The sequence below is a fragment of the Sarcophilus harrisii genome, chromosome X (genome assembly GCF_902635505.1).
Source record: "Sarcophilus harrisii chromosome X, mSarHar1.11, whole genome shotgun sequence".
Taxonomy (NCBI): Eukaryota; Metazoa; Chordata; class Mammalia; order Dasyuromorphia; family Dasyuridae; genus Sarcophilus; species Sarcophilus harrisii.
This window is the reverse complement of record NC_045432.1, coordinates 5,728,648-5,751,112: the sequence shown is the minus strand read 5'-3', so window position 1 is coordinate 5,751,112 and position 22,465 is coordinate 5,728,648. Positions and strand designations below refer to the sequence as shown.

The window sequence follows — 22,465 nt, the reverse complement described above, 5'->3', positions numbered from 1 at the left end:
TATATAAGGAGAAGCTCACAAAGGGACAAGCCCACTAGAGACTTCGGGAGATTCACAAGTCAGAAGCCCACAAGCCCACTCTCTGGGAGGCAGAGACAACTCACTCCATTTTCCACTTTTGCGCTGGCTGGAGGCTTTGGATTCAGACAGAGCTAGAGGCTGAAGCTGGAGAAGCAAAGGACAAGTGGCAAGAGCTCTCAGAATCAAGGAGAGAGATAGGTCTCTAAGGAAGCTAACTGGGCTATTTTGAAGGAAACAATACAGGATCTGGACTTTAACTCCTGGCTGCATTCGAGGTGATTATTACTCTGAAATGAAACAAAGGCTGCCTCCAGATGCCCCCCAAGAAACCTGCTCCCAGAGAACTTTATATTTTAGAGAAGAGAACATTACACAGTAGGATGAGAAATCTATTATTTAAATGAAGAGACATTAAATGTTGCTCCCATACGTCTGACCAAACCTTTAATATTTCCCAGCACCCGAATTGCTTTGGGGAGTTAGGGAAGAATCTTAGAAGCTTAAACATAAAAGAATATGTAACTGGAACATTTAAGGTTGAGTGCCAAAAATGGCCTGGGTCAAGGTAATGCTAATGATTACTAATGGATTATTTTTATATTGAATGCTTCCCAATACTTGTAGTCAATACTTGTACTTGTACCAATGCTTGTCCAAAAAAACTTTTATTAAGGCATCCAGAGAGAAGTTTGATCATGTAATCTACAACTAAAAATGGAGACTGTGGTTAGAGAATATTTCTGTTTTGTCTTTATGATCACCATTTCATTAAGAAAACTAGTCACATCAATTAGCTAAAATGTGCAAAATTAAGCTGAGACATCAGTTATAGCCTTGTTGCTATCCAGTTAGCTCTTACTCTGCAAATTCCAATTAAATCCCTTACTATTTGCTGATCCTTTTATTATTTTATCTGCTGTAGAACCCCCCCCCTTCTGTTATCTGTTATCTTTACCTTCTCCTTTGACTTCTGTAAAATTCCAACTGTACTCAGTCTGTTAATGTAAAGATGATCCAAGACTATCCGTTTTGGGAAATGTTATTCAGGATCCATTGATCTTTGGGTGCCATGAGACAGGATTCTGAGCAGCTAATGAACTGGTGACTAAAATGCCTTTGTAGGTTGATAAGTATCATTAGCAGAAATTACCTACTAATGAATTCCTGAATATTTTGATGCCACATTCCAGGACTCAGACCCTGACACCAAGAGCCTTAGGAGTGCTTCCAATCCAGTGTCATCAGCCATCCTCCTGTGGGGAATACAGAGATAAGGTGAAGAACTTACAGGAATGGGTGAATTCTTTTTCTGTATTTTATTTTCATTATTTCTGTGTTTCCCCTATAACCTGTATCTGTGCAGGGCCATATCTACTTGAGCCTTGGCCAGCTAGAAACAGATTTACTTCACCTGAGCTGATGACTTTTATTGGTATTTGACATTTATCGATATTTAGTCTATTAGCTGCATCATTATCTGCTTGATTAAGCCTGAAGGCCTGACTTTCTGTTTCCTTGAAAACAGGAGATTTCCCTGAAACCTTCCATTCCAATCTTTCCAAATAGCAACAACCAATTAGATGCCTCCTCCTCCCCTTCTCAATGCTCTCTTACTTGTGATATAATTTCTTGTATAAAAGCTGTGTATCTTTACTACTTCTTTAGCCCTCCTTCCCCAAGCTTTCTCTTCCTTATCTCACGATGGGACAACTCATCCTCCGGAGGTTTTCAATAAACAACTTTTCTGCCTTCTACTGAACGATTTCTGAGTAGTCATTTTGGGTAAGGGTCTTCTACATCCCTCACAGTCAGGGGCTCTCCGGGATGGGGTCTTTGGGGGAGACGGCTATGTGCACCCCAGACAGGGACAGGTGCCTACCGAGGATTGGTATAATATTTAACTTATTCAAGATTCACCATCTATTTGGGTATGTAAGAATTGTGTGAATTTTCTGGGATAAATTTCTTACTGAGCAGCAGTGGAAAGCAGCAGCCGCTTGGTTCCTTCGGCTGAAGAAAACAAATGGTGTTTTAAAGGGGCAGGCTGCTCTTGAAAGATATCGATTGAATATTTGTTTCTTTAGATACATAATGGCTATTAATATTAAAGAATATGATCAGAAATGTGGTATATAATTTGAAAGGTTTATTTCAAAAAGTTTAATTGATGTTTTCAAGAACTTTTCAGATTCTTTTACGTGAAAATAGGAAGTTTTAATTAACTGTATTGATGCCAAGTATCTGAAAGGGACTCCAAGGATAATTGTTTTTGCCTTCTACCTTTTGAAAATGTTTTTGTTGTGAACAATATGTAGTTTGGGATTTTTCTGTGTATTGGGTATTTTAAAAGCAAAATGATTGGTATGATATTCAATTTATTCACCATTCAACAGATACTTGGGTATGGAAGAATTGTGTGAATTTTCTGGGATAAATTTCTTACTGTTACTGATATAAGGTCATGGTAAATAACTGTTTGGGATTTCTCTGAAACTTTGGAGATGAAATTCTTTGGGCTTATAGTTAATGCTATTTGGGAGTTTTAAAGCTCCGCTCTCTGATGTGCTGAAGGTTGAGTTTTAACTGTTTATGTTATGTTATAGTTATGTCCCTGCATTTCTTTTCCTCTTATGACTGATTTCTAGGATCAGAACAATAGTTAATAAGAACTGTTAATGCAATTCAAATATGTCATACCTTGCTGCTTCCAATCTGGTTCTATGTAATCATTATATCCTAAATACTTAGGCAAATGAATATTTAGCCTGGTCATCTGTCTGTTACTGGATATTTGTGTTTTGTTTTTTAAATGTTTCTAAATGATAAGAGGACAATTAACAATGGTCTGTGAAACCTAACTGCTATTTATTGGGACTATAACCATCTGCTTGTCCTGTGAAGCAAACTTGTTCCTTCACATAGGAACTGCTGGCCAATCTATACTGGCCTCCCCACATGTCGTTGCAGTTCCAGACTGTTCTAATCTTTATCTGTTAGATTTGGTTTCTTGTTGTTCTAGGTTTAGGTCAAATTACAGATTATTGAACCTCTTCTGAGACATGGATCGGCCCATCTGAAGCTTAGATTGACACCACACCCATGCCCCTGCTTAGACTGAGAGCCAGTTCTTTGCCCATTTTTCAGCATGAAGCAGTTTTTTGAATGAGAGACCATGGTCCATGCTCCTGATGTAATTTGGACTGATGTGGGGGACTTGGGAATGGTTGATGAATGACTGTTAAACCTTGACTTGGTCATCTATTACTGTATGTTTAAGATTTGGGATGGAAATGGTTAAAATTCGTAACTGTTGCTGTTAAGGAAGTTATAATATGTTTATAAGATCTGTGTTCACTTCAGAATATGTAATTGTTTGAGGGATTTTTAGGAAACTCCTGTACTAATCTGTTATGTATAGGAACTTTAATTCACTCTTGGGTTTTATGTGTTGGATGGTTCTTTGACTATTTTTTTTTGAATGATTCGTTTCCATGAGGGAAAAAAAGGAGTGGAAGAGACAGGGAACTAGGGAAACTGATGAATTTTTCTCAAAATACCTAAAAGAGTGGGAACCCTTAGTTTTTTGTTCACTTTGCCTTAGGTACTTCTGCCCCACCCCCTCTACCACCAGTTCAGATTGAATTGGAAGTCCTTAAGCAGTCCTTTTTGTTTTTACTATGCTTTAGCTCTCTGTAAACCCCTTATTCTGTGGAATTGCCCTGGTAGACTCCGTTTTGGGGACTATATTGTTTTTAGGAAATCTCCAAGATAAAGACACCTGTCTTGGGATTGGGAGTCTCCAACCCTATAACCCCAGTTTCTTAATCGGTATCTCAGCATTTTTAATAACATTGCAGTTTTGAGATCAAGCCTCTAAAGTTTGGGGTTTACCTGCCTTCATGGTCTAACCGTGCGTGCTGTGATAGCTCTGCTCAGAAATCTGTATCCTAGTAGCAGCCTTGTCTGTCCCTCTGGGTGGGCCAGGTGGAGCTACTCCAAGCCTCACCCTTCTCCACCCTAGGGGGCCCCTCTGAATGGGCAGCATGACTGTCTTGAGCCCTGCTACTCCCTATATAAGCAGAAGCTGAGTTAAGTACACAAATGACTGAAGACCACCTAACACAGTGAACCGTATCTCAAACTGGATTCTCTGGCTGAGATGAGGGCCTTTGTCCTGCTGATGACTCTGGGGTTGTCAGGAAGAGACTTGCCCTTGCCATCAGTCCTTGCATTTTCTAGTTTCATTTTGATTTATTTGCTTCACATTGGCTTGACCAAAATTATGGTGCTGAGACAATAATCCAAATATTCAGAAGGAGAATGTGTCATGTTGTGCCTCAGTTTCTCTAGATTGTCATCTTTGTTAATTTCTCTTTGTATTTTTATGTCTGCCAAATGCCAATCTGTTCTGTGATAACTGTTTCTAAGATAGTTGGTGGGAGCAATTTTTATGGTATGAACTTATTGCAATCAGTGGTATTACCCTGCGGCCACTATGTCTACCCTGTATAATTACATTAGTCACCAGAACAGTTCAATGGTCGCTATCAAAATATTGCATATACAAGATGCTATGAAAATGATGATTCTTCAGAGAAAAGGCTGAAAATGTATTAGAGAGGGATGATCTTGATGGTGAACTTGATGAACAATGCAGAGATATGTTAACTGATTTTGAACAGTGTGTAAGTTCTTCATAGAAATATGATAAAAATCATTTACATGTTAGAAGGGAGGAGTTGTGGGGAATAGAGATAAGGTGAAGAACTTACAGGAACGTATGAATTCTTTTTCTGTATTTTATTATTTCTGTGTTTCCCCTCTGACCTGTATATTATGTGCAGGCCCATATTTACTTGAGCCTTGGCCAGCTAGAAACATATTTACTTCACCTGAGCTGATGACATTTATCGGTATTTGACATTTATCGATGTTTAGTCTATTAGCTGGACCACTGTCTGCTTGATTAAGCCTGGAGGCCTGACTTTCTGTTTCCTAGAAATCAGGAGATTTCGGGGGAACAGAAACCTTCCATTCCAATCTCCCCAAATAGTGACAACCAATTAGATGCCTCCCCCTCCCCTTCTCAGTTCTCTCTTACTTGTGATGTAATTTCTTATATAAAAGCTATGTAACTTTACTACTTCTTTAGCCCTCCTATGGGGAGCTTTCTCTTTCTCATCTCACAATGGGACAAGTCATCCTCCAGAGGTTTTAATAAACAACTTTTCTACTTTCTACTGAGTGATCTCTGAGTAGTCATTTTGGGTAAGGGTCTTCTACATCCCTCACACTCCTGGGAAGCAGCCCCTGTGGAGATATAGCCTGGCCCCACTTTTCCTACAGGGACTGCAGCCACAGCCACTTGACTCAGAAAGGAAAGTCCTTGTCACCAAAATCCTTGACCCTGGCCAAGGGTTCAACACAAAAAACTGCTATTTTATAAGTGGAAATAACATTGTAAGAAAAGAGTTAGCGTCTGCTTGGCCACTGCACCCTGAACTCTATGGGACTTTTCCAGCTGACTTGTACTTAAAATCTTCCCTATGTTGTCTTGCCCAGTAGATTGTGAGTTCCTGGAGTAAAGGGACTAACTTCTAATTGTAATGCTTTGCTCATAGTAAGTGCCTAATAAATGCTTTGTTCATTCATTCAAGGGCTGAGACATGTTATACTGGCAGGTATGTGTGGGTATTCATTATAAATTAGATCGATTCTAATGTTATCATTTGGTCTCTGATGAGCATAAATCTACTTCCTACGACTGGATCACTCCTTGATGAACTGATGAAATTGAGATGGCTCATCTGTGGAGAAGCAGACCAAATATTATAGTGGCCCCACCAAAGCCAACAAATCCCTAAGGCCCAGTTCAAACGCTGGGAGCAGCTCTCTTTACTTTTGTATGTTCAGAGTCCTGCCCTGGGTACTAGTCTCATCTCAAACGCTAGAAAGCATCTTTAGACCTTTTCCCAGTTTTCTGCCCAGGACAGAGCAGCCCATATCATTTGGAAGCTGAAGGATGCAACGAAGGGCACTGGGCTTCTGGCTCTACTTTCAAAATGGGGCCGTTGGCTAAAGGTGAAATGATGGGAACTCTGGACCTAGAGAGGAAGTGAGGAAAGAAGGAAGAACTGGAGGAGGAAGAGGGAGAGAAGGGGAAGTGATTTTAAAAGCACATTCAAGTTTGCCAAATGTTTTACAAACATTCCCTCCTTTAGGTCTTACAGCAAGCCTGGGGTAGAGGAAGCACCAGAACGATTGGCTCCATTTTACAGATAAGGAAACTAAGGTTGGCTAGACCATATCCAAAGGCAAAAAAGAGCTTATCGATGACTTCACTGGTTTCCTAAAATGTGGACCATAAACAACTTATCTGACAGGCAACAGACATTTATTAAGCACCAGTTATGCACCAGGCACTGTACTAGATGTGGGGGTCCGAAAGAGAACTGAAAGAACACCTCATAGGCTTTCCATTTTATCGGGGAGGACAATGTGGACACTTGGGCAGCAAGACTTGAGTTGGAAGGCAATCTCAAACGCTTACTACTCAACCACTGTGGGCCTCAGTTTTCTCAACTGTAAAATGGAGATCATGAGATTCTAGCTCCCAGGGTGGTCGCGAGGCTCCTATTTGTGCTTATCACAGCGCCGAGGCTACGTTCATAAATGCGCTTCCCCTTTATAAATACAAAATAACGTACAAGGTAGGTGAAGTGTGTGTGTGTGGGGGGGGGGGGGCTGGCCCCCGAGGCCAATCCCTACGAGCATGCGCAAAAGTGCCACAACGCAAGTTCCCCTCGTAGCAGAGGCCTGGGGACCTGCCTCGGGAGAACCGAACGGAAGGCGAGTCTAAAAACGCGAGCCCAACCCCCCCCCTTTTGGCGGGGAGAAGACCGAAACGCAAAGAGGTCGAAGGTCTCAGGCTGGACGACTTCGAACTGGCAAAGCCTCCTGGGAGCCACCTTGGAGGTTCGTTCCTGATTGGCTGTTTCCGCTGGGCGGAGGAGGACGCAGCAGGCGGCGCCGTGACGCGTGGGGCGGCGCCGTGACGCGATAACGGGGCGCGAGCCGGGCGCTGGGCTTCCTTAGAGCTCTCTCGGGGCACCAGTTGCCCAGTATCCTCGCGAGAGGCGCGAGGCTAGGACCGCTCTCTCCACACTGAGCAGGCGCCATGGCAGCCGTGCCGCCCCCTCAGCCTCCGCTGCAGCCGCTCCCGCCGCTCCAGCCGCTGCAGCCGCTCCCGCCGCTGCCGCCGCCGCCGGCGGCCGAGGGCGCGGGCTCGCGGTCCCCCGGCGCCTACCGGCCTTTCGAGCCGCAGGCGTTGGGGCTGAGCCCGAGCTGGCGCCTCACCGGCTACTCGGAGCTCAAAGGCTGAGGCTGCAAGGTCCCGCAGGAGACGCTGCTCACGCTCCTGGCGGGACTGGCGCGGCCCTCAGAGGGCCTGGCGCCCCAGCTCTCCCCCGCGTCCGACGGCGGCGATGGGGACGGGGCCGGGGCCGTGGCCATGGCCGTGCCTGACGGCTCGGATCCCACTAACCGCACTCTAGGTGAGAACGGGCGCGGGGAGGGAGAAGGGGGAAAGGGAAGAGGTGGGAGGAGGAGGGAGAGGAGGGAGAGGTGGAAGGAGGGGAAGGGGGGAAGGGTTAGAAGGGAGTTCTAGATGACCCCAGAGGTGGGGGCGGGAAGAACATTGTGGAACTCACAAACGCGCCGCACTCCCCCCCCTCCCCCCGCCCCCCAAGCTCGGGGCACTACTGAGGGCTTGAAGCAAGCCCCTCGGAAAAAGCGGCCTTTGGTTTAGTTCAAAATTTTAGAGCTCTATAGATTTATAGGTCTGAGCTCATAAAGGCCCATCTTCATTTGACAGGAGGAAACTGAGGCCTTGGGGAGGAGAAATCCCAAACTGCCTCGTTACCTAGGGACTAGGTGGCAGAGCCTGGGATTTGAACCCAAGACTTCGCGCACTCCCCACCTTGTGTTTTACTGGCTTAAATTCTTAAAAAGAGCATGTGATGATTGACTTCTACTCCCCGATGCCCCCAGCGCTTTCTTCCATTTTGGAGAAAGGAACCAGTCCTTTCGCTGGGAGGGTCCTTAGATGGACACGGACCGGGGAAGCTCAGACACATATGTCGGTTAATCCCTCATTTGATTGATAGAGTAAACAGTTAAGGAAACTTAAGTCCCAGAGAGGGAAATGGACTTGCCTCCCTAACTGGTTTGCAGCAAAGCCAGGGTTCCGGTGCAAGTCGGCTTTCTGGGAAGAGCACTGGATTTGAAGGCAGGTTCTGGCTGTGCTGCCCAGGGGGGTGCAGCGCACCTTGGAACCAAGATCAAATCTGGACTCGGACATGTCCCAGCTGTGTGACCCTGGGCAAGTCACTTTACCCTTTGTGCCTCAGTTTCCTCATCTGTACCATGAGCCAGGGAAGACGATGGCAAACCACACCAGTGTTTTGTTTTGTTTTTTGCCCAGAAAGTCCAAATTAGGTCACAAAAGTCAGAACGGGACCGACCGACAACACTGGAGGTGAAGGGGACTCTCCTGCTCTTACATGTGTTACGAGATACCAACCTCTATGACATTGTACCAGTCTTAACCTGGAGGCTCAAGTCTTCTCAATTGAAAATCGAGGGGTCCAGTAATGATTTCTGAAATAGCACCCTGTTCTAAATCCCATAAACCAAGACCTTCAAAATTAAGACTAGAAAGTCAAAAGAGGCCAGGGCTGTGTTACACAGATCAAATTAATGAGTAAACCAAAGCCTTCGTGGCAGTAACAGTTTTGATGTGGAAGGGCCAAGAGCTGAGGTGCTTTTGCCAAGAAGGCAATAATCCATGCTTGGTCTGCCTGCATAGATGGAGTACAAAGCCAGTGATTTTTTTTTTTTTCTTCCCTCCCCACTTTGAAGAGTCAGGGAAAGACTGAATGAGGTAGAGAATTCCGAGACGAAGCAGGACAGGTGCCGAGTAGTGCAGAGAACACAGTATTAGGTTTGGACCTTAGCTCGGGGACTTTTTACTTTGAGAAGCCAGTGAACTGCCCTGGGCTTGTTTTTTCCTCCCTAAAATAATTGGACTCGATGATCTCTAAGGTCCCTTCCAGCTTGAAAATAGCCTAATAAAATGTGTTTTGTCAATCAGACATTCATTCAGCACTGTGGCAGGCACAGTGCTAAACACTGGGGGTGTCCATGCTCTCAAGGAGTTTACAATCAAATGGGAGGGGGGGGAGATGACAACATGCAAATAAATCTATAACTATGTATAAAATAAGTGAGAAATAATTCAGAGGGAAGGTACTGAAATTAAAAGGCATTGATTAAGGAGAGTTCAGATTCAGGGAGTGAGATACCTTACTGTACCCAGCTTTTTTTGTGTGTGTGTGTGTGTATTTCTTTAAATCATGCCTTACTTTGTACATTTTATTTAATGGCAAAATCAGGCTTTTTAATTTGAGTATTTCAGTACCTCTTGTATACAGAACAGTAGGCCCTGAGGAAGAGACGACAACCCTTTAACTCTTTTTGTTCTTGCACTCGAGCCAGGCTTGCGGTATTACAGGACCTAGGATTATATTTAGTTTTATAGAATTGGTTTTTATGGGAAAAATTTCCCAGTCTGACTTTGCAAACTGTAAAAATCAAGCGCTCCTACAGTTTCCTCTGACTTGGCTGGATTACAGATGGAGTAATGCTCTTAAAGTGGCAAATGGCCTAATAAAAACAGCCAACTTTACAAGCTAAACCTTTACATCAAGGATCACTCATTGTGTTTAAAGGAAGGTCTAATCTCCTGTTTCCTAAATCCTGAAAAGGGCATCAGACAGGATTCCAGCTAAACTGTGTCCCCCCATTCTGGCCCAGAGAAAGTACACGGCTCTTGGCCTCTTTCTCTAGCCTAGAAATGGAGAGGTACGAAAGGGACAGGGAGGCCAACCTTGGAGTTTGATCTTTTGCCCTGAATTCAGGACATCTGTCAAAATACCAAGATTCCCCGTGAGGAATGTACTAGCTGCACAAATCACTTGATGTTTCTGGGTCTCAAGGTTTTTTCATATGTAAAATGAGGGGCTTGGATTCTGAATTCTCGGATCTCTCCCAGCTCTGTCTGTGTTCCTATGATTTTTCAATGACAATGATTTTTTTTTTTTTTTTTTTTGCAACCTAAACTAGTTTTCTCCAGGTTCCTCCCCAGTTGACATGTGCTACCCAAGTACCCATACCCCAAATCTCAAGGGTGAGGCCCAAGAACTCTTCCGTACCCTTGTTTTGTTTTGAACATGTGACATCTTATGTATCTGCTGCTGTGCCAGTGAAAAGCTACTTGAGGGCAGTGATTTTCCCTTTTTCCTTTATTTCTGAAAGCCATTATGGAGTAGGAAGAATGGATGAGAGCCTTAGTCTTGGAACCAAGTAGGATGTAGTAGAGAAGGAAATGCAGAAAATTTGGATTAGGCCTGGAATGGCATTGAAAGAGGTTTAGCTCCTGGCATTGAAATTGCTTCTCTCCTGTGTAGGGATAGGAATGGATTCTTGTGTGATTCCCTTGAGACATGGAGGTCTCTCCCTTGTGCAAACCACAGACTTCTTTTATCCTTTGGTTGAAGACCCCTACATGATGGTAAGTGTGAAGAACAACACACTTCTGCCAGGGAACCTTAAGGGGAGGTGCCTCTAGCAGCCACACTGACCAGGCCACAAATGGTCTTAGGCTAGAAACTCAAAGCACACCACCTCACGGGACCCCTCTACACCCCCCCTCCCCCCCAGTTGCTCTCGCTGTAGCATGGAATTCCAAATTCTCTCCTTCCATGCTCCACGCAGTGAGGCTAGAAATACAACACCCATTATGCACATGAAGTCATGCAGAACATTTCTGCAGTAGCTATTGCGGGGTGGGAAGATGGAGAAGCAAGAACAGTTTTAAAAAATTAACAATGTGCTTCAGTCAGCACCCAAAGTCCATCACCTCTCTCTGAAGGAAACATTTTTTATCATGAGTCTGAGAATCATAGATCATTATATCAACCAGAATAGCCAAGTTGAATAATATTACAATACTACTCTTACAGTGTACATTGTTCTGATTTTGCTTTTTTTCCAGGTTTTTCTGAAATCATCACGCTCCTTATTTCTTAGATCACAATAGGATTCCATTCCATTCATTTAACAACTTGTTAGCCATTTTCCAGTTGATGGGCAACCTCTGAATTTCCCATTCTTTGCCCACAAATAGAGCTACTATAAATATTTTCATCCCCGTGGGTTCCTTTCCCTTTTCGTTGATCTCTTTCGGATGCAGACCTAGCAGTAGCATTGCTAGACTAAAGAGTGTGTAGTTTTATATATAACCCTTTGGGCCTAGACCCAACCTGCTGTCTGGAATGGTTGGACCAAGTCACACCTCTACCAACAGTACAGATATTTTTCAGGTCACTTGCCTACAAGCTGGGTGATGGAGAGAAACAATACAAGCCTGAGAATTGGGAGACCTGGGACCTAGACTTGAGTAAACGGCTTACTGTCTGACCTAGGTTAACTATCTTCCTCAATAAAACAAGGGGGCCAGCCTCAGTGATTCCAAGGTTTGTTCTAACTCTTTATGCCCCTTACTGTCCCATATAGGGCCAACAGTTTGCAGGACTAGCCTGGGATTGCAAATTATTTTTTAACAGGTCACCTTATATAGTAGAACTTATCATGCATACCACATGCCCTGCCTCCTAGCTGACTGTGTGCTTCCTTTCCAGGGACGGATTGCCTGTGCCAACGTGCTCAGTGACCTCTATGCCATGGGCATTACTGACTGTGATAACATGCTGATGCTCCTCAGCGTCAGCCAAAAGATGAGTGAGGAGGTAAGGAGTAAAAGGGAAGGAGACATTGCCAAGAAGTGGGCAGGACCAAGGTCATGGATCATTGTAAAGCATCACCTGTTCTTGGCTGAGTCTTAAGATCCACAAGGATATGGTAGTTTGACCCCAATGTACTAAGCTGAATAATTGATTCACCTTTTTAAACTGTTAGGCTCCTCCTGTTTTTAAGAAAAGACTCAAAAAATACTTTTTTAATGTAAAGAGAAGCCCTTTGATTAAAACTGATTTTGTAAAGTACAGATTTGTTAAAACTTGGCCAAAGGATTATAGGGATTTGAAGGGGAAACTGTGGTGTCACAGCCAAGTCTCTGGATTTGCCATTGGGAAGACCTGGCTTTGGATCCCACGTGAGAAATGTACTAGCTGCACAAATCACTTGATGTTTCTGGGTCTCAAGGCCTTTTCATATGTAAAATGAGGGGCTTGAATTCTGAATTCTCAGATCTCTGCCAGCTCTGTCTGTGTTCCTATGATTTTTCAATGAGAAAGACATTTTTTTTGGGGTGCAACCTAAACTTCTTAGTTTTCTCCAGGTTCCTCCCCGGTTGACGTGTGCTACCCAAGTACCCATGCCCCAAATCTCAAGGGTGAGGCCCAGGAACTCTTCCGTACCCTTGTTTTGTTTTGAATATGTGACATCTTATATATCTGCTGCTGTGCCAGTGAAAAGAAAGCTCCTTGAGGGCAGTTATTTTCCCTTTTTCCTTTATTTTCCCCAGTACCCGTTATAGCCCAGGGGGTCACTTGTTGACTGTAGGGAAGGCTATAGCAGAGTCTGCAATCGGTTATTTGCTAAATGTCTGCTTTGTGGGAGGCCCTTGGGGAGAGACACAACCGTGCCGAATTGGGGTTCCTCGCTTGTAGCACCCCTTGATGATTATAGGCCCACTGGGTAACTGAGATGGAAACGCATAGAAAATTGGTAGCATGAGAGAGAGAAAACAGTTCACTATATTAGGACAGCTGTCATCAGGCCTCAAGTGGTAGTGTCAGTGGGTGTCCTGGGGTATATGGGAGGGAGATAGCCTGAAGCTTTGTGAAAGAGACATTGGGACAGAGCCAGATTTAGCAAGCCAAAAGAAAGGGAGAAGATATTACACATGGGAGGGTCAACCTAATGAGCTTCTCTTCCAGGAACGAGAAAAGATCATGCCCCTGATGGTCAAAGGTTTTCGGGATGCTGCTGAGGAAGGCGGAACCTCGGTGACGGGGGGACATACTGTGATAAATCCTTGGATTATCATTGGAGGTGTTGCCACTGTGGTTTGCCAGCCCAATGAGTTCATCATGTGAGTAACATCCAGAATTTTGTTTATTCTCGAATTGAGAGCCAGAAGGAACTCTGGCAGTCATGTAGCCCAGCTCCTTTGAGCTGGGCCCCTCTTTTCATTTTTCAAGTTCCGCTTTCCTTTCTAGATCGTTAACCACCTAAGTAGAAAGAAGAAAATGAATTCTTTACCCAAATCTTTGGTAACAAGCTATCTTTGTAGCTTCCTTCCAGTACTTCCCAGAGCTCTGAGGCCTACAGAGCCTTCCTCTTATGGTCCCTTTGCTTTGTTTCAGTGAGAAGATAGCATGAAGAGTACTAGATTTTGGCATCAAGAACACCTGGATTCAGATTCTACCTCAACAAGTTGTTTAGCTTCTGTCAGGTTCAGTTTCCTCCTTTGTAAAATGGAGATTATTATAGTAGCAGCTGCCTCCCAGGGGTAATGGGAGGGTCCAGTGAGACCCTATCTGTAAAGAACTTATTTATAGACCTTCAAGTTCTTGAGAGATGTCAATCTCACAGGGCTGTTACTAGGAATCTCTTCGTAGACATTGTTGCTCTTCTAGGCAGCGGCTACTAGGCACCACCGTACACAGAACTCGGGCCTAGAGTCGAGAAGTTCAAATGTGACCTCAGACACTCACTAGCTGTTTGTCATCCTGGGCAATTCACTTCAATTCTGTTTTTCTCATCTGTAAATTGGGGATACTAACAGCATCTACCTCTCAGATTTGTTGTGAAGATCAGAGGAGATCAAAGCACTTAGCATGGTGCCTGGCACATAGTAGGCACAATGTAAATGTTAGCTATTATTATTTTGCCATTTTCAGCTTGTGGTACACAGGCTGGGGCAGGATAAGGCTTGTCTTGAGGGCTTTTTTTTTTCAGAAGTCACGCCCATGGATCCTCCCTGGACTTTTTCATCATTATTGGAATTGAATTGACAAGAGCAAGCCGGAACCTTGTGGGTCGCTTTGTTGTCAGAGGCAGGAAGCAAACGGGCAGTATTTTGTAGCCTTGCATGAAGAATTCAGGCTTTCTGGGCTTCAAGGGCCCCTTGTCTTTTTCTTTTGGTGTGCAGCTGCTCCATTCTTATTCTAGAGATCAATCAGAGACTCACGGCTCATATTCTAGCTCCTCTGCTTCCAGAGGAGCTCATTTAGTACATCTTTTGTTGGTGAAAGGGGAGTCACGGGTGCTCACTACCCTGGTGGCAGCACTTTTCATATAGAGCTTGACTGCAACTTAATCCCATAGGGCCTCTGTAGATTCCTAAAAATTCCTTCATTTGTTCGCTTAGCTACAGTGATATAAAGCACTGCACTAGGTTAGCCACCGCAGTGAACCTGAAGCAAAGCTGCCCTTTCTTTTTCAGGCCAGACAGTGCAATTCCTGGGGATGTGCTCGTGTTGACCAAACCACTAGGAACGCAGGTCGCTGTCAATGCCCACCAGTGGCTGGATAACGTAAGCATGGGGAACCCAAGTTGGCCTCCCTGACGAAGAGTTGTTGTATTAACATCCAAGAGAACAAAAATACAAAAGCAAACGATGAATCTGGGAAGTTTTCAACCATAAGCCTCTAGTAATGACCTAGCTATGGGGACAGAGCCAAACACAGCCCACTTCTAGAAGCTTTTTGATTTGTTTTCAGAAGTACTTGCATTGGGCTACGGAAAACAACCATTCTCACCTCCCTTAAGGTCAGAGAGGCAGGCAGGCTAGGGATTCAGCAGCCCCAAAGCCACTAACTCAACAGATAATTGTGAACAGAGCATGAAGCTAAATAAATAGTCTCTGAACTTCTTGGAAGTATACTGTGTCTGCCTGGCTCTGTCCCCATGGTTTACGGCTCACAATTTCACAGAAAAAGTGTTCAAGGCAACAGAGATGAAGCCAGAGCCTGGGATTCGCCCCCTTCTTGCTTGTTGGTCCTTCCAATTTATGGTAATGCCACCGAGAAACCTCTGCATTGGAAGAGGCCTGCTAACTTGACAGTAAACACAAGGATAGATAAAAACAAATCCACATTGGGACTTTGGTCCAGGATTCTGGTTTTGTCCTTGGACTGTTCCAGCCTCTCTACCCCTGAAAAAAGATACTGCCTCTGGGACCTCAGCCTTCCTATCAGTGAATCTGTTCTGTTTATCCTGAGAACAGAAATGAGGAATACTCAGAAATAGTCAAAATCATGTCCCGTTTGCCACCGTAGTAGTCAGCATAGGCATTTAGCAATCTGCTCTGCCACTTTTCTTGCTTAAAGTGAGGACTGACTTGTTTAATCATTGGCACAAGTCGGGAGAGGATAGGCATAAGTAATGGAAAATTGGCTCTTGATTTTGGAACTTTGGGACAACCCCTCCAAAGCAATGCAGGGAATCCGACTTGGCAGTTAAGAAGCCGCTTGTGTAATCTCCTCAGGCCTTCTTGGTCCTTGGCTATCCTGTTAGCCCAGGCCAGCACCAAACTGAATAGCTGGCAGCTCCTTCGATCCTGGCTGCGTCAACATGCCTTTTTTATGGGATTAAGGATGTGAGGGTCATCCTTGGGAGCATAGAGAGACCAGAATGGTCCCGTTGTGGCTCATGACATCGGGGAAATAGAACACTTTCACTCTGGAGATGATATTGTCTTTCTTTTCCAGCCAGAGAAATGGAATAAAATAAAGCTGGTGGTGTCCAAAGAAGAAGTGGAACTAGCCTATCAGGAAGCAATGTTTAGCATGGCTATGCTGAATAGAACTGGTAAGGGCCTTTACAATTCTGTAACAGCTCATGGCTCCAAAGCACTGGAAGGCTCCCGGAGCACTTCCCTTCTAGCTTCATAACGGAGGCATTAGGTAGTATTTTATTTTATTTTTAAACAGATGAGGCAGTGGGCTCAGGGATGTCAAGAAAATTGGCCAGCACACGACTAAGGAGTGTTGGAACTAGGAGACCTCCACATCTATAAATGTTTCTTTTTCTGTCCCATCCCAGAATCCTAATTCAGAGCTCAAAGCACTTCCAAAATATAATGCAGTTCCCTTTTTAGAGCTAGGAAAACTGAGATGAGATCCACTTGTAGGATGTTTTTTTTTCTAATTTCAATTAAAGTAAATATGTGTTAAGTGCTTACTGTGTGCCAGGTTTGGTGCTGAGCATTAGGGATACAAAAAGAAACAAAGACAATCTCTGCCCTCAAGGAGCTTGCGATGTAGTGGAGAATGCAACATGCCCAAAAAACATACAAAACGGGCTGTGTACAGAATAAGAGAGAAGCCACTAAAATTAAGCAGGACTAAGAAAGATTCATGAAGGAGAGATTTTAATTGGCTTAAGGAAGCCAGGGAGGTCAGTAATGAGAGCAGAGGAGGGACAGTGTTCCAGGCACTGAGGCCAGCCAGAGAGTGTCCAGAGCCAAAGTTGGACGCTCATGGTGGAGGAGCCTGTAGACCAGGGTCACTGTAGCACTGGGTGTGTCAGGAAGTATGAAAAGACTAGGAAAGTAGGAGGAGCTTTGAGTGCCAATCAGGTTTCTATAGTTGCTCCTGGAAGCCATAGGAAGCTATGGAGTCTGCCGAGGCGCAGGATAGTGTAATCAGACCTGCGTGTTAGAAGATCGCTTTTGTGGGTGAACAGCATGGACTGGAGTGGGGAGAGACTTGAGGCGGCAGAACATGCCACCCCCAGTAGACTATTGGAATAATCCAAGTGTGAGGTGATGAGGACCTGTACCAGAGAAGGGGCAGTGCCAGAGAAGAGAAGGATATATTTGGGAGGTTCTCCAGAGGTGAAATAGACGTTGGCAACAGCTTGGATATTGGAGGAACGGGAGGCTGAACTGAGAGACGAGAAGAATCCTAGGTTGTGAGCCTGGGGGATTGGGGGCACAGAGCTGCCCCGCTCCCTGCAGTAATAAGGAAAGGGGACACTTTAGGGAGGAAAATCCTGCTTCTGTTATGGACACAGTAAAGAGTTCCAGGTGTCTGAGAGGCAGCCAAAGAGGTGAGGTTGGAGGCCAGCAGAGGTGGAGATGGGAGACCCCTCAGCATAGAGGTGGTCACTTAGTCCGTGGGAACCGATGGATCCCCAAGTGAAGTGGGGAGGGAGGGGAGAAGAGGGCCCAGGATGGAGCCCTGAGGGATCTGGAGGAGCAGCCAGCAAAGGAGATGGAAGGAGCAGAGAGAGGAGAGAAGAGTGGGAGGGTGGTCCCCAAGACCTAAACAGAAGACCACATCAAGGAAGAGAGTGAGCAACAGAAAATGTAAGGACTCCGGGAAGACACGAACTTTGTCAGTCTGGCCAACTTAGGCTCTTCTATAGCCTAATACTACTTTCATAATTGTCTGGAAGCTCCCAGAATCGAGTGATTTAGGGAGAGGACTGTTGATTCCCTCCTACTTGGAGACTCCTGATTCATGAATGCTTGAATTTTAGTGGACAGCGGCTAGATTTAATCACCGTCAACTCACTGGCAGGTTCAGAGAGACTTCACTGCTGGGGTCCCTTCGGTCTGGGACTCATAGATATCCTGGTTATTCCAGTACAGCCTTATGTGCAAACTAAAGGCTCTCAGCGAGTCATTGCTCTGCTTCTGGGCACACAGCTACATTTCAGGAACTTGTTGCTTCTTCACTACATGGCTGGCACCCATACTTGTTGGGATTGCTCTTCTCCCTTTGGATGTGGGACCCACAACTGGATAATGGGAAACAGTTGCCTGGTGGCATCCTTAGCACTAGGTCAGGGATCCCTTTCTGCCTTGGTACTTCCTGCCCTGGTGCCTTATCTCAGCCTTCTCTGCATCCCTGGGTGCTGGAACTTCTCACATATTGCTGGCCAGACCCCACACCCAGTGTCCGGAGACTTGTCTTCCTGAGCCGGGAAAAATGCATTTTTCTTGGCTTTCCCATCACAATTCGGACTCTTGTTTTCTAGACTATCGGGGAGACGGGCTAACTAGCAAGCTCAGTTCAATTGTTTCATCTCACTTTGCCATCTGACTCTGCCTCTGTCCCATTATTCTGTCAGTGATCTGGTACCTTCCATACTATTGAAATGCTGCTGAAAGAAGCTGGAAGAAATCTGTAAGCTGTGCTGTGGCCACCATAGGCTTGGTATAGAACCTCAACTGCCTCCTCGCTGCTGCATGCCATCCTTTTACACTTCGCTGACTCCCTCCCACTCGTGACAGCTGCCTTTCCACACCTCCCTTGGCGCTCTTTCTCTCATCTTCTCGGCTAAGGACTTTTCCTCATACTTCCAAAAAAAATTGAGCCAAGGGCTCCATCTTCTCCTTTCCTCACCTTCTGCCACTCAGATGTTTTCTCCCACCATCCCTTCCTTCACCAAGAGATGGTTCTTGGCCAGAGCCTTCTATGTGCACAAGGGATTCTAGCTTGTCCTATCCTCCCTACTTCCACTAATCTTCAACCTCTTGTCTACCAGCCGCTTCCTGCTGCCTACAAACATGCTTGTGCCTCATCCATCCTCAGGAATGTCCTTTCTCGCTCCTCCCTTTTGTGGCAAAGGTCTTCTGTCTAAGATAGATGCCCTAACTTGATTCAATTAAAGTTACCATCTCCAGAGTTACCAGAGATCTCTTTAGTCGACAAATCCAATGGCCTTTTAGTTCTCTTCTGTCTTGATCTCTGATAGTCACGTTTCTGGATGTTCGCTCTTTTTGTGACGTTGCTGTCTCCCGGTTCTCCTCCAGACAACTGCCTGGCTTGCCATCCTGGTCACCTGCTGACTGAGGCTCAAGGCTGTTCTGCCCCCTCTTCCCTTTTCCTTCCCGTTCTTGATGAGCTCATCAGCTTCCGCAGACTCGGTTGTCTCTGGGCATATGATTCTCAGAGCTACTTTAACAGCTGTAACTTCTCTCCTGACCTCCAGTCTCAGATCTTCATCTAGAATGTCTCAGACGTTTGAATTCAAAGCTCCCCTTAAACCCTCCCCTCTCCTCAATTTCTCCTTTTACTAATGAGGGTTCCCCCCCATTCAAAAGTGGCAGCCTCTGTTCTATACTTTCTTATCCAATCAGTCACTATTGCTGTCCATTCCACCTGCTTGGTGCAGGCCCACCTCTGAGGTGATCATCATCTCCTGCCTGGATTATGGCTGTAGCCACTGAGGGCTCCACCTATGTCCTGGCTTTCTCCCCCACCAGAGTGATCTTCCCAGAGCACAGTGCGGCCAAGCCATCCTTGATCCGTTAACTTCAGATGCTCCTTACAACTCCCAGGATCAAATAGAAAATCTTGCTTGGTTTTTAAAGTCCATTGTAACCCAGCACTTTCCTACCTTTCCAAGTTTCTTACGCTAATCTATTCTCTACAACCGAATGATAGTGGCCTCCTTGCTAGCTCTTAAAGAAAGCCCTTGCCAACTTGTGATTTTGTGTAATTTTTTTCTTTTGCATTTTTGCTATGTTCCCTATGCCTAGAATACTCTCCTTCCTTCTCCCCCCTCTCCTTTTCCCTTCCCTCTGAGATTACTTCCAAGTCCTCTATAACAGGGCTGGCAAACTACACCACTGGGCTCATTTGGATTTGACCCTGGGCCTATTACTTGGTTTGTACCTAGTTGTTGATATTTACGCCATTAGATTGGGAGCGCCTAGAGCTGCTTTCTTTTTGTCTCAAGCAAAATAAGCACCATGAAATAAATGCTTCTTGATTTACCCCCACTAAATTAGCCAAGGTGACAGTCAAATGGCCATCATTGAGGGAAATCAGAGGTACAGCTGTGTAGGGGATTTCCAAGGCCATCTAATCCATCTTTTCAGAAGATGAGCTGCCCAGGGTCATACAGGTCTAGCTATCAGAGAAATTTAAATTTAAAAGTGTTGTCGAGTGAGTGGCTATTTCCATACGTTTTTCATCAAACTACAATCTCTTCCATTGCAGCTGCGGGATTAATGCACACGTTTAATGCCCATGCGGCCACTGATATCACTGGCTTTGGAATCCTGGGACATGCACAGAACCTTGCAAAACAACAGAGGAGTGAAGTGTCCTTTGTCATTCATAATCTGCCCATTATTGCCAAGATGGCAGCCGTCAGTAAGGCCAGTGGGCGTTTTGGGCTTCTCCAAGGGACATCATCAGAAACCTCAGGTGGGCGGTAAAAGATAACGCATGTCCTTTCATTGTATGAGAGTCAGATGTCATTTTCCCCTTTCCCTCACCCCAGCAAAACCTTTCTATCTCCCCTATGAGCTTCTGAAGTATTTAAGAGTCCAGGCCCCCATTCTCAGTTCGTTGGACAGATGCCCTATCTTAGGCACTAATGATGGCTCCCCCTGGGCAGAAGCCAAACGGCATCTGACTAAACATCTTCAGGTGTGGTCTCGGAGAGGGCTGGATCCAGTGGTCATGGTGGGAAAAGCCTTTCTTTTAAGGGCTTGGGCATGCACAAGAGCCATGATGACGGCAGTTCTGTGTAAAAGTGCCCAATCAAAAAAGCTTACATTAAGAGTGAGGCTGAAACCCTGCCTGCTTCGGCAGCCACAGCCTTGGTGACACAGGCTCTTTTACAGGGGGGCTGCTGATCTGCCTGCCTCGAGAACAAGCAGCTCGCTTCTGTGCCGAAATCAAGTCTCCCAAATATGGAGAGGGTCACCAAGCGTGGATCATCGGCATTGTGGAAAAAGGCAATCAGACTGCCCGCATCATCGACAAGCCGCGCATTATCGAAGTCATGCCCCGGGGAGCCACTATTCTGCTTGACAACTCCAATACCAGCCCCGAGCCCCTTTTGTGAGGTGGCCTGCTTGTTTGGACCTTGGGAAACGATCACAAATGACAAAAACTACTTTATGACTTGTTTGGGGGAAGGGGAAGTGGAAGTTAATTTCCAAAGAAACTTGCAAAGTTACTGCTAGGTGAGCTACTTGTTCTAATGAAACCAATTTCACGTTTTCTACTTTATGGTCAAGTCCAGCCCCCATTTCCCCTCTCTAGAAGCAAAGGTTTTTTTTGGCTGGGCTCCTGGTTACTTGATTGAACAGATTCACATACAAGAAATGACGTGATTTATTGAAAATAAGGGACACTTTGACAACCAGTTAAGATTGTTAGTCGATAACGCTGAAACAAAACTCTGCTAAACCAGTAATGGGAGACAGGGTGTACTCAGGAATTATTTATGGGATGTTTTTTCCCCCGAAGCTATTCTTTCTCTTTCTGGCCAAGAATTGAGCAACTTAGCCAGAAGAGGGAAGCAGACCATGCACCAGCACAAATCTGGGCTCTATTTATGATGCTTCTCCCATTAACCCTCCTTGGAGGGCTGGAAGAAGCGGAGCACTTAATCAGAGCCCAGACTTTGGTGTTGCTAAATTTATGTATCTTAGACTAGATTCCTGATAACTTAATAAAAACGTTCATTTCTCAGTGTCTGAATTCAATTCTTTCTTTCTCCCTATTGCATTGAACCAAGTCCCAGTTTTGGGGGGGGGGGGGGGGGGGAGGAATCCTACAAAGAAATAGGCATCTCAAATGTGATAAGGCCACTGGGTGGAGGTAGCAAAGTGGTCTTTAGACAGGAGTAGAACTGGCCAGAGGCGACTGGCATAAGAAGACAGCGTGGAAATTTCGCCAACAAAGATGGCAAGCCATTTGTGGTCTCAAAAGTGTTCCACTTTCCAGAGCTACTGAGAAGACTGGAAAATAAGCACTGGAAGCAGGACAAGGACACAGCTGACTCCAGACCCAGCACTGAATCTCTGAATTGTACTTTTTTTCCCTTAAATGTGAGTTCTTCTATACTCAATTTGACAACTGGGGGGATGGGGAAGATGTAACAATGGTAAAAAGAGGCAGCCTGAAACTAGTCTGAAACCCAATCGGGTTTCTCAGTGTTGTGCTTTTGGTGAAGAATTCTGTTTTGACAAACCGATTCATCCTGTAGGCCTAAAAGCCAATGGGCTTTTAGGAAAAAAGGGAAATTGAGTTTCTGCACAGGCAGAAGTGGGTAGCTGTAGCTGAACTCGATCTTTTTAAGTTCTAAGCTGAAGGAAAAAGTGGCCAGTTCTTATAATAATCTCATGTTCCTAGCTATACCCAGAAAAAGAACTCTGGGAGATGACTAAAAACCATTACATTGAATTCCCAGTCCCTATATTTATGCACACCTGCATCTTTGATTTCCTTCACAAGCTAATTGTACAATAATTCAGAGTCTGATTCTTTTTGTACAGCAAAATAATGTTTTGGTCATGTATACTTATTGTGTATCTAAGTTATATTTTAATATATTTAACATCTACTGGTCATCCTGCCATTTAGGGGAGGGGGTGGGGGGGTA

The 22,465-nt window shown here is 45.0% G+C and overlaps 1 protein-coding gene across 1 annotated transcript; it reads left to right on the top strand.

Moving 5' to 3' along the window:
* Positions 1-7,094: 7,094 nt before the first annotated feature.
* LOC100927299 (selenide, water dikinase 2) lies at positions 7,095-22,168 on the top strand. Its single transcript, XM_031944680.1, has 8 exons — positions 7,095-7,574; positions 10,548-10,651; positions 11,781-11,888; positions 13,041-13,195; positions 14,552-14,642; positions 15,820-15,919; positions 20,065-20,274; positions 20,697-22,168. The coding sequence occupies exons 1-8, from the start codon at positions 7,199-7,201 to the stop codon at positions 20,918-20,920; spliced, it is 1,368 nt and encodes a 455-aa protein (XP_031800540.1). The 5' UTR covers positions 7,095-7,198; the 3' UTR covers positions 20,921-22,168.
* The last annotated feature ends 297 nt before the right edge of the window (positions 22,169-22,465 follow it).